The following is a 12,757-nucleotide window of genomic DNA, read 5'->3' as shown; positions in this document are numbered from 1 at the left end:
TGCCATACAAGAAATGCAGAACTCATTGGGGACGGCAACACAGAGCTGGCACTGAGTGTTTTAAAAAGCTAGAGGTTTTTTGACCTGGGTTTCTTGTGATGGTTGTGACAATATTTTTCCTGACTCTCCGTCTGCTATGTGGAGTGTGCTCATCTTTGAGTAAGTGTGTGTGAAAGCATCTGGGCAGAACCCTTTACCCCATCTGTTTCTGAGACAGATTTCTAAGGTAAATTTGCTGGTGTGACCATATTGGAAATGAGCTGAGCTGTGCCTCTGATTGGGTGAGCTGGTGATCTTAATATCTCCTAAACTGCAGAGTAAGAAATAAAATCCCCCCCTGTACGGTGTGTGCCTATAGTAAGACAAGCAATTCAGAGGGGAGACGTTTTTTTGTACTAGGCTTTAAATATGTCTATTTCTACTGTGAATTTTTTTCTTTCTTTTGGCTTGGTGTGTGTGTGTGACTTCTGGTACTTTTGAGGCCAGCGTTTGGTGGACACTCCAGGAACTGCAGATTTTAGTACTTACACATTATCTCATAAGTTCAGACCAGAGGTTGCTGCTTGGTTGGACTTCTGTTGTGCCTGATACAGAGAGTGAGAGAAATGACATCCCATTGTGTAAATCAGATAATTAACATGTAGCTATTTAGTCTGTTAAATAAAAGAACAAGGTTTAGACCTGATCTATATGAAGGGTAATGCATTGTTGCTTTAATTTAGCCTATATTTTAGGTTTTGAATGAGGAAACACCCACAAAACATGAGATGACTGGCTCGACAGCTTTTCTTTCAAAAATGTCTGTTTTCCACCTCTAATCGTTGCTGGAGGTAACCTCGCCCCCAGCCCCTGATGTAGCAAACAGTTGGTGCTTGCTAATCACCAGTTTTTAGCGCCTGGAGCTGTTGCTTTGTCTGTGGAAACACAAAGAACTGGTACTAAGTCAGGCACAAACCAGCTTTGAGGGAGGTAAGAAAGAAAGAGCTACACAGACCTAAATCAGTTTTGAACCAGGCTATAAACATGTTTCTTCTGTGGCTTTTTGGCTTGGTATGTATGTGGTGTCTGGTGTTTCTGCAGTCAGCCATGAGTGGAATCTTGAAGAACTTTCACATTGGCCTCATACTTTTAGACCAGCTGTTATTTCTAGATTCGATCAGAGCTTGGATTTTAATCTTTAATTTTGTAAAGTGCACCTTTATGCTTTTATCTGTGGAATCGGACAGTGAATAGAGCAGGGAACTGGGAGGAAAGATTTGGTGATGACATGAAGTATAGGACTGAGTCAAAACTGGTTTTAAGTTTTGAAACTATAGACTCTGAACATAGAGCATGCAATGTTACTGCTTGGCCAAACTACACATAGAATGTATAAAACTCAGATATAGACTTAGTGAGAGGTGCTGTAAAGCGTTGTGATGGATAGACCCTGGAAATGCTGAATCAACCTAAGGTTCAGTCACAGACACATGACTGTAGTATTTGCATCAGATCTGTTATTTGAATCAGGCATGTTACATTTTGTTCTAATAATGGAAATATCACCATAGGCGTGAATGGACTATTGGCCCTTCAAGCCAGCCTTAAGTGAACACTAACAAGAGTGTTGCATGCTGCTTTTACCCACTGAGAAAACCCACTGGGGACGCTCCTAGGGACCTCATGGACGCACCTTAGAAGTTTCGGTGCCCTCAGGCTACGTTTTGGAGAGTTACGGCTGCCAGAGTGATGACACAAAAGTCAGGGCTTCAAAAGAGAAGTCAAAAGCCAAAGGTCTACATCTCATCTAAATACACTATAATGAACAGAACAGTGGTTCTTGAATGGGGGTATGCGAGGGCACTCCCAGGGCACAAGATTCAAAAATGTTTATTCCAAAAAATAGGAATCAAGCAAAATACCTTTAAAACAAATTTATTCAATCAGTGTTTGAATCCAATTTAAGTCTAAGTTCTTAAACTGAGTACTTTATCCAATAGGCACTAATTGTACAGTGTTGTGTTTTATGTATTTTTTTCAACCAAAACTGCTTTGGGCTTGTTGGGGGATAATTGAATCTAAAAAAAAAAATACAAATCCTGGGGGATACATCACTAAAAAAGTTGGAGAACCACTGCAAAAGAATAAGGCAAAATATTTAAAACCCACCAGTCTTTTGTGCTGTCTGGAGTATTTTTTTTAACCAGCGTTTTGTCTCATAGGCTGTGAATCCTCCTATTCAACCTGGTCATATGACACCTGAACTCTTGACTGGAGAGGAATGTTTAACGGGCCAGTTTCCTTTTTGATCCTGTAGCTGGTAAGGTTTATTGATGGAGGTTAAAAAGATGACTATAGTTGATATCCTACTGTGGCAGAGGAGCTATAACATTTTTACCCTCAGGTTTTCCTCAAGTTGAGTGCTTACCAAAGATCTGACAGGATTACACCTCCTGACAGGTAATCTGTGAGTCAGTGAGTACTTTAAAAAAAAAAAAAAAAAAACATTCATCACATCAAAAGAACAAAAATAAAGTAAAGCTGCTGCAGTTAGTAATAATTTGAGTTTCACATTTGTTGCACAGACTATAAGTATCATTGTAAAGAGAACAACTGCTTCTGCAGTCTTATGTGTGAGTTTATAAAACTAATAATAGAGCCCATTTCTTTTTCTGTCTGCTTGTTTGTATATGCTAGTACTGACAAGTCCTTTGTGCAGTGATCCCTCGGTGTAGCAAAATACCACAGCAATAATTGCTTGCTGCAGAAGGAACCAAACAAAAAGAAAGATATTCTGGTGTTATTAGTTTTTCTATGAATAAAAAGTTCACGGCCTGTTTTCTTGCCTAGTCACTGTTTAAAGGCTGTGATGGCACTATATGAATTGCTCTTTTGTGTGACTCAGCTTGATTAAACTTTCAGGACTCGCTGTTTGGAGCGCTAACACACTCTCATCTCCCCGTACTGTCAGCAACACGCAATGGCGTGTCTTGTCTTTATCATGAAGATCAAGCAGAAGGCGGTGCTGACAAAACATTCCTGGTGGACACAGCCTCAGTCAAGATAAAAATTCTCAGCTCCACTTCCAGCTCATGTCTGTCCACTTCTCACTCTGTCCCCGTGTTTTATTTGTCAGCATGGTCTCGCCTGCAGTTACTTGTGACACACCAGCAGCACAACTTAATTACCCACAAAGCTCTGGGAAAAATAACCAAGAGGCAGTGCAATCACTGTGACTCCACTGCTAGAGGTGATGTGAGAAGTCCTTCCCTGCTTTTACTCTGTCACCAAACATTCAGGCTTGTTTTTGTATTTTCCTCCCCCTCTGACCTCTTGCTGGTCCCCCTCACCCCCCTCGGAAAACTTACAGTCGGTGGCGTTTCTCCAGGGGGAGAGATGGCAGCTCCGATGGAAGGACTCACCCACACTTAATTACCCACAAGCCCCTTTGGGCAAATATAGAGTGGCTGAGGCATGCGCACAGTGTCACCCCCTTATGTTTCTTCACTCCAGCACAGACATCCAGACTATTTCAGCCACAGTCCACTGTGAATATTTCCACCATGTTGCGTAAGAAAACCATTTTTGGGAAATTCCATTTTTGAATAGGATTATTATTAGCATAAATATCGCTCAAAGTTTATACATTTTTAATGAAATAATCACTTTGAATTGACATTTCCCCCTTTGGTTATTCCAGTGCAACATAACTTCAAACCCACAGAGCTTCTTCTCTCACATTTTCAGACAGACCAGCGGGGCCTCGGATTGGTCACAGTTAAGCTTCAGTGCTTCTGGGTAACAGAGTTTGTCATGCCCAGCACCCAGACTGATATTATGAAAACATGGGATTGTGAGAGCACTGCACATCAAAAAACCAGCACAGTTGTTCTCAGACGCCCTTGAAGCAGCTTGAACACACAGATGAGACGGTGAGATCAATTTGAAAATTTATTTTCATATAAAAAAGACACTATGAAAACATTAGAGGACTACTTTGTACAATCTTATGTATAAAAAAGAACAAAAATGAGGGACAAAAGGAAAAAGGAGGGGGTCTTCAGTAGTAAATCAACTGGAATGTTGGATGGTTGTAGCAGTAAGCTAACACGTTAGCATCGAAAGCTAAAGAGGGGACATGAACGTACGCATAGAGGGCATTCAATTTAGCATCCGTCTTTGTTTCATATCTCTTCACGAACTTCGCAGCTTGGTGGGCTTTCAACATACACACACACACACACACACACAGGAAAAAGGACGACAAAACATATTCAGACCATCATGTGTTAGCTTCTGCATCATACAGAGGTTAATTCAAAGAAAAAAGGAGGGAAACTGTAAGGATGGAAAGATGATCCTTAGTTCTGGTGGCACATTCAGAAGATCAGTCACATCTCACTTACCGTTGCTGCAGATGGAAACTTAAAGATCAGCTCTCACTGAAGTGGAACCCGTTGTAATGTTTGTGTGTGGTGTCAAAAATAAGACAAACAAGTCAAGCTGTGCTGTTTTCATTCTAAAATTCATTATTTTCTTTTTTGTTGTCTTTCAGTTGGCTTCATTTTTACGTTAGCATGGGTAAAAGTCTCTGAAGAATTCAGTTTACTCTCAGGAACAGTCACTTAAATGTAATTTGTTGATGCAAAGGTCAAATCTGTTCCCCCTGAGACTGATGTTTCCGTCTGCTACACCACATGGACTGTAACCGTGTAGCTCTGCCCTGCTCTGTGCACACACGCTATACCATACCATCCTGATTCTTACATAAGGTCTGGTTAAATGTGACCTTCGCTTTGCGACACAGGGGCCTGCACCTCCCTCACTCCTCTTCCTCCTCCTCCTCTGAGTAAGGAGCAAGCTGTAGGGTTTGTCTATCAGCTGATTAGCTTGAAAGGTTAGCAGGGCCGCACTCTTGTCTCAACCATCTGCGCTGTGCTGCACTAGCACCACATTAGGGATCTTTAAACAGATGGTTTGAGGGCTGCATCTGAAAATGTCAGGACAAATCGCCATCCCCGGATAATTACTGTTTTGAGCACTCGCCTCCTTAATCTGCATCTCTGCCTGCCTCTAGCTTTCTCATTATATATATTTTGGGATCTTTTTGCTTGGCTACAAGTTTCTCATGTACTTCTTTTCCTCTAAATTGTCTCTCATCTCCATCTCAGGGCTGTTAGATTAATGGGAGCTGCTCTGAAAGTCGGCGAACACGTCAAGATGTCTATTGAATTCATCCTGCACTCTGACACTCTTTTCTGACTGTTTGGAGGACTGAGCGGCTAATATAGCAACACATGAAATGTTGATATCCTCTTTCAGAGACTGAAGCTGGGATGCTGAATGTCATCTAAGGCGCAAAACATTTTTGTCCTTTTCTCAGTTTTTTCTTCAACTTTTCCACCTTGTACCATCATAACCTTTGAGGCTTCTTCTGTATCTCTAGATTTACCTCCAAATTTCAGATGTTATGGGCTAAACTGAAATCTTATCAAGCGTTCTTTTGTTTGTTTTTTTCAAAAGTGTATTAAGATATCATTCTAGTTTTAAGCATAGACTGTATATAGAGTGGACAGGGTGGCTCCGCCATTTCTCATTGTACGGTTTTGAAGACAAAATTCCCCCGTCACAGGCGCAGCCATTACAGCAGTTTGGAGCCTGAGTCTGCGCACTATGAGACAATGAGGGATTCTGGGAGAATCTGAGTGGAGCTGGGTGACAAAAATAATAGTTTTTTTTTTTTTTTCTTTTGAGAGTCTAACCACTTCCTGACTCTACCTCCTGACATGTTTTACAATCCCCGAAAAAAATACACAAGAACGGCAGCTGTCAATCATTGTTAAACGTTACATAAAGCCTTGTTTTTAACCTTGTATAACTAATGAAAACAAAACTTTTCAGAAAAAAAGAGGACTTGGATACAAGACAGCCAAATAATATCTTCAAACCACCACAACAATCGGATGTGAGAAACATTTCTATGAGGTGTAATTATTTTTTAAAGTTTAAACCACAGCCCATCTGGAATGGCTGGAAAGCTGTATTTTTTAACCTATACTGCAGCCAACCACCAGGGGGAGCAGTTTTTGTGGAGACCTCACTTCGAGCCGAGCAAGCGGACGTCCATTTATTTTTTTTACAGTCTATGGTTTTAAGCAAATTTTTGAGTAAATTTCTCTTGTTTGTAGATGTTTTTTTTTTCTTGTTACAAACAACTCAGACCTCACTTTTGTCTTTACATAACTTGAAATGAGACATTTTTTTCTGGACTGGTCAGGTGAATGTGGCTCATACTGAAAATTAAAAACAAACAAACAAAAAAAAAACACTTAATAAGATTTCAGATTTTTGCAGTGTGAAATCTGTGAGAATTTTTTACTTCTGACTAAACGGGAACAGCAAGATTTTGTGCATCTCTCATGATATTGGAATGGTGCAGTTGGCAACAGAGATGGATAATTTAGTTGGAAGAAAAGCAAGACCATCGCTAATGTGGTGTTAATTTTCTAACATAACTGTCTGCGAAAGCCTCCACAGGTCAGGGGAAGGTTAAAATATCTCTTCTGAAACTGCTGAAGGGGAAGTCATGAGCTTAACTGATCAAGTCTTCACTCTAAGCTGTATAAGTTAGCGCTTTGGTCGGATAAGAGATGCTAAGCAGAACTAGCACGGGTTCCATCTGTGCTGAAAATGACTGAGATATTCCCGTTTTATGGTATTACTATGATTGGCAATGGCTGAGATGGATTCAGATGGAGCAATCTTTAAAGGCTTATCTCCAAGCAGTAGGAAGAAAGAGGACGTTGAAATCTGCATGACAATCAATATCCGTTTTTCCCTCAAGGGCAGATAACGCACAGCATACGGCCCTTTGGAGAGCAGTGTTGCTTTTTGTGCCACGTGAGCTCTAAATTATGCTTTTTAAAAGTTCGGCATGGGTTAATTCGCGCGTAAAAATTGAAAAGAAGAGAAATATTAAAAAAATAAAAATAACAAGGCAGCAGCACAAGCACAATCCAAACCAGTTTGAAAATAAATTGATTCCTTTTGAACAGTAAGACCATAAAACACAACTCTGTTATTTCTCTCAATCGTATTATTTTTTCAATCAAAGTTTCCGACCAAAGGGGGGACATTTTTCAACTAAACTGTAAAAAAATACATAAAAAGAGGAATGTAATGTTGACAGAGAGGACGTGAAAGGAATGGAAGGATGGGATGTTGAACAAAAATCATAAAAAAAGAAGAGAGGATGGCACATATCAGTGATCAGCTCCTTCCAAGTCCTCCATCCCCAACCATCCACAACAACAGGAAGAAACAGATGGAGGTTACCAAAAAAAAAAAAAGAAAAAAAAAAAAAGATGTTTCCGTCACCTGTTAAAAAGGGGAAAAGGATATAAATGAAAGCAGGGCACCTAGGGGGGCTACCAGTGTGAGAAACCTCAGTGAGATTTTTTTCCCTTTGCTATAAAAGGAACTGAACGGTGCAGAAATATTCTTCTTTTTCTCCCCCGCCCTCGAAATCATCAAACAATTGAAAGAGATTTTCTTTTTTTTTCTCCAGAATAAAATCAAGACAATTTTCTTTCAGAAATAAGTTTTTCATAGTTTTTTCTTTTTTTTAGTTCATTTAAAAATTATTCTCATTCACAGACGTGTCAAGCTCCTGTTCTTTCTTTTCAATAGTCTTTGCGAAAATATAGAGTAGAACAGTCTTCTTTCCATGTCTGTCCACTGCAGCAGTAAACAAATAGAGGATGGGATCCGACAGAGCACGTTGCAGGAGACAGGGAGCGTTGTGTGTGAGATCTTTGCGGGAAAATCATGTACGTATGTATAGCTTTTCAGAAGTTCAGTATCTCAGTGTGCATCTGGATCTCAGCATGAGCATGTGTGTGTATTCAAGTGAGCGTGTCCTCGTCTGTGTATGTTCACACTTCAGTCTGGAAGTCTCCTTCAGACGAGTCGGGTGTGTTAGCAGAGGAGGAGTCCCAGTTCTTATTGTGCAGCTCCATCCGGTCCTTCTGCTCCCCAGGCACAATGGACAGCTCGGGGGTCATGGTCTTGAAGCTGTCCCAGGAGCTCTGGTCCTCCGGGGTGGACTTGTCCTGATGAGAAAGGAGGACAAGGAAAGGGGGGATATAAGGACAAACTGACTGCAATGAAGGCACGGGGATAACCTGCAAAAGAAAATACCAGTTCTGCTCAGGTCTGCTCTTAGTTTGAGGCTGTTCCCAACATCAGTCTTAATAAAAAGACCAACCTCATGGAAATCCAGATAACCAGACAGCCTAAAGTACCCAGTACCTCAACTCTCAACATGATGAAAACTGCAAAGTGTAATTTATCAAACCAGAGCCCTCTCCAAACAGTGTTTTGTTGTTTTTTTATTAACCCAGGGATCTTTGTTACCTACAATGTGACTTCTACTCTGTTTTTCACATTGTTACTCGACCTCAAATGTTTATAATGGTCAATGCATCCTCAAAGTCCAAGCTTTAATCAGAAATCTGTTGTAGTCTTTTAACCTAACTTACACTTGTTCAGTAAAGTTTTTAGTCTACATCCATAGTCCACCATAGTCCCAAAAAAGACAATTTGCCTGATTTGGCGTTGTCCTTCTTGGTTCATTACCTGCCCATTAAATAAAGAGCTACACTCAAGCAGAGTCCTGCACTGGGTCAGATACCCTTACCCCAAAAACAGCTGATTTGCGGGTGGTTTTTAAAAACTTTTTTTTCCACAGGTTCGGATCTGGGTGGAAAAAATAACATGCAGGTCGGGTCGCGGGTTTTAGTTTGACACATTAAAATTAATATAAAATGATAATAAATACAAAAAAATAAAAATGTAAGTTGTAAGCTGGTTGTAAGGCTGTGACCATATAGACTGTAAAAAAACATGGACCTCATCCGTAAATCCGTAACATGGTGGAAGGCTGGGCCATGCTGTCCAGTTCTTATAATACATCCATGGTTGTGACATGATCACGGCTCGTACCTGCTGAGCTTCGCTTAAGTCTGGACAGAAAGTAAGTCTACTATTACACATGTAAAGGTCCTTTAAGAGATTAAAAGTTTTAAAGCATTAAATGTAAAAAATGAGTGATTTTATAGTTGCATGTGAGAAGATCACAGAGGGTTGATGATGGAGCTGAAGTCAGGCTTTTATTGGAAGAGTTGCTTCATTCAGGTGCGTTGTTTACTCACTGGCATCTGAACTATGGTGATATACCGTTCAATTTTCAGACAATATGACCCAAATTTATTACTTTAAATAAGGTTAAGGGTCAGGCTGCAGGTTGTGTTTCACAGGTCGGATCGGGTTGGGGTACTAATCGGGCTGATGCGTGGGTTTGCGGTTCGGGTGCGGGTTTGTACGTCCCCGGGTCGGGGCGGGACGGAGCTTGAAAATTGGACCCATACAGGACTCTTGCACTCAAGCACCAACCATTCTGCATCTTACATTAGTAGAGCTCCTTTTTGTAAATTTCTGTTTATATTCTGCTTGAATTATATCTTTCAACAACTCTCTTCAAACCAAGCCACAACTAGATCAACTTGAAGTTTGGGCCCAAAAACCTTGCATGCTCAAAGCAACCTGAGTGAGCCACTCAGTCCTGACGTCCTGCTTCTAACCTGCTGTACTTACCATAGGTGTAAATACACATAGTGCTCCTGTGAATTAATAACTTGTTAAAAAGCCATTCTGTTTGTTTTGTTTTAACTCGAAACAAAATGTGTTACATAATCTGGCTGAACTCCTGCTTGTTCCAAAATTCTCTGCTACTTGCCACTCTGAACTAAGGAGAATTGATATTTCCAGATTTCTGCAGGCAAAGTTTGAGAGTTAAGCAGTAACATGATGAATAAATATGAGCCATGTTTTCATAAGCTCTTTTAATTTCACTCTGGTAAACCATTGCCCCAAGAAGTTTATGCCAATACTGAGATTTGGAGATGGATACTCAGAAATCTACATCCACAGAAAATTATTCTAGTTGTTTTACTTTTCCATATATTAACATAAAGACAGTATGACGTGTGGCAGAAGGATTTTCTCTAAGCTACAGAACCTCACAAATAGTAACAGCAGGACCGCACATCCCTGAGGTCCAAAGCACCATTCGCCTCTCTATATGTAACAACACTCTACCTTTACCTACCATTTCTCCCAGGAGGTTGCACATAAGTAATTTCTTAGATTAACGGGGTTGAGCTTGGTTGTCTCAGCATGTGGTCTGCAGATGAGCCCACCATGCATGTAAAATGCATGTTCAGGGATTAGCCCAAACTCGAATTAGAGGTAAAATTATGCATCAGATAAGGGCTATTATTCAAATAGGACTCATTATCTTGCAGAGTTAATGATTCCACTGATACGAGCAGGAGAAGACACAAGAGATCACGGGCCCGGACGACTCTTGGTGAAGGAAAACGTACACAGATACAGGACAGACGACTTGGAGGTGCATTTTTAGAGACATAATGGACCCAGCTGCTGGACGACATGAAGCTGAATATTCATAACCTAATAATTGCAGGACGAAATATCCTAAAAGGAGTGCCCAATGGAAAAATATTAGCTTCAGCTGTGTGAATGTGTGTGCTGTGGATTTAACAAAAAGATGGACAACGGGACAGATCCCCAAAAGTGATGCCAAACATTTGAAGCCCTCTCTACAGATGTAAACAGATTGGACATGAGTTGAACTTTGAGATTGAAATACACAGAAAATAAATGGATTTCAAAATGAGACTCTGTCATCAAAGTGATTTGTTCTCATGACATTTAATTACCTAGGGGAGGCTTAAAATGTTGTATGTCCTATCTCGAAGCTGGAGCTAGAGATACTGAACTAATCATCAACATATGCATTTGCTTGATCAAAAACAGTCAGACATGTCATTAGTGGTGACCTGGAGGATCTCAGACATTTTTTTTTTTTGTCTATTCCTTAGCAAATTTTGAGTTGGAAATGAACCACAAAATTTGCATTTATTTATTTTTTGTTGTTGTTGTTTTTTCAATTTTACTTAGCAGATGCTTTTGTCCAAAGCAGCATACAAGATTGAGCAGCTAACAGGTATGGTAACTTGCTCAAGGGTACCTTGACAGTGCTCAGAAAATTATGCTGACACCTCTCCAACTACCAGCCCAATTCCCAATCTTGGTACATGTTGGGACTTGAACCAGCAACCCCCTGGTTACAAACTCAAGTCCAACTGCCTCAAGTTAATATCCTAGCTCCACCTGTAGATACCAATGGCCCCGCAAGCATAAGGTGTTGGCACTTAATATCACATGGCTTCTGGTTTTGGCTTCACTTTTGTGCAATAAAGGAGATGGATACTCATTGTCCATGTTTGTGGTTTAAACCCACATAAATGTCATCGCTTTCATGCTTCTCTGTAAAGCTCCACCTCTAATAAAGAACTCATACATCATTCACTTTTAGTCACATCTTCCTCCTCATCACACACACATACGACTCATTGATCTGCAGCACCCCCCCTTTCAGTGTGATGATTGTCGCTGCAGCACTAGGGGGCAATATCCGCCTGATTATCATTCTCCCTGCGTCACAGCCTGACAGTTTGTAAAATGAATACAAAAGGCATAATCTGAGAGCCAATTTGCATGCTAAATGCCGGCGAAGGAACATTTTGTAATGCAGGAGTGTGGGTAATGCTGCAGTTAAGCCCAACTTTATCCCTGCGAGACTTGGCTGACGCGCTTGTGCTGCCACTGTGTGTCTGTGTCTCCCCTCTCCGCCATTTCTGCCTGCCTACGTCCCCTCCTTGCCCGGGAGCCCCATCTCATCCCCCTTGTTCTCTGTCTTTCTCTCTCTTCCTATCTTTTTGACAGGATCCCCTTTACTTACACTCGACGAGTTCTTTTCACCTCCGGCAGACGAAATGCTCCATCGCTTTTCCCTCTGTGGTGATGAAATGGGAAGGAGAAGACAAGGAAGGGGAGTGACGGGGGAGCGGGTGAGAGAGACAGTGAAAAGAAAGAGACAGAAGAAGGGACAGGGGAGTTGTGAGGAGTTGAGGGGTGGTGGAGGAGGGATCACAGTCACTGACAACTCTGCCCTGAAACAATAGCATTGTTCCCACACCTTACAGCAGGTGAGCAGGCAGCTGTTGCTTCGTGCTTACACCTCACCTCCTTCATCTCTCACGAGAAAAAACAACATATGCACACATGAAAGAGACCGTGCAGACAATGATTGAAACACAAATAATCGAGCTGTGTGGGAACAGACAGTATTTTAACATCCTGACTTGAGAGACAAACAGTGGAACCAAAGACAGAGTGACTGTGAGATTCAAAATGCTCCACTAATACCAACTACAACTACTATTAAAGGGGATGAAAGGAAGGATCACATGTGGGTGTGGAGTAATCTGATTCAAAAAGCTGTAACGGTAGAATCTACTGTGTAGTGCCAGAGGCTTTGAAGCTCATGTTTTCTAAATAATGTTGAAAAGGATAACTAATCAGGTTAGTAGTGCATGGAAATGCTATCTACACAATCTGCATTATTGATTTGATACAGTATGTGTTAACACAACACATAAGATAGTTAAAGCAAGGCTGTAAAGCGGACTTTGCTGACTCTGTATGTTCCGCCTCTGGCTTGAACACATAAACCCTTTTACCCTGCTGTACCTCTGCAGTGTAATCTATCCTGTTTTTATGGTCTTTTTTTTCTATTTTTATAAGCAAACAGCTGCTTAGAGAGGCTTCCTTTTGTATGGGTGGTCTGCTG

General features: G+C 41.0%; 1 protein-coding gene across 11 annotated transcripts in view; it reads right to left on the bottom strand.

Moving 5' to 3' along the window:
* Positions 1 to 3,917: 3,917 nt before the first annotated feature.
* Positions 3,918 to 12,757, bottom strand: part of adgrb2 (adhesion G protein-coupled receptor B2) — a 286,386-nt gene continuing 277,546 nt past the window's right edge. For 7 of the 11 annotated variants that reach the window (XM_074686141.1, XM_074686143.1, XM_074686142.1 and 4 more), the window contains 2 exons: positions 11,867 to 11,920; positions 3,918 to 8,090 (listed from right to left, as the gene is read on the bottom strand). In XM_074686141.1, coding sequence (XP_074542242.1) covers positions 7,914 to 8,090; positions 11,867 to 11,920 — 231 coding nt within the window. In that variant the 3' untranslated portion in view covers positions 3,918 to 7,913. The remainder of the gene's footprint in view (positions 8,091 to 11,866; positions 11,921 to 12,757) is intronic. The other 4 variants (XM_074686147.1, XM_074686151.1, XM_074686149.1 and 1 more) reach the window with 3 other exon arrangements.

Source organism: Halichoeres trimaculatus, unplaced genomic scaffold (genome assembly GCF_033239565.1).
Source record: "Halichoeres trimaculatus isolate MK-OKI-2021-1 unplaced genomic scaffold, fHalTri1.1 fHalTri1_scaffold_14, whole genome shotgun sequence".
In the NCBI taxonomy this organism is placed as follows: Eukaryota; Metazoa; Chordata; class Actinopteri; order Labriformes; family Labridae; genus Halichoeres; species Halichoeres trimaculatus.
The sequence above is the reverse complement of the archived record's forward strand: the minus strand, read 5'-3'. Positions and strand labels throughout refer to the sequence as shown.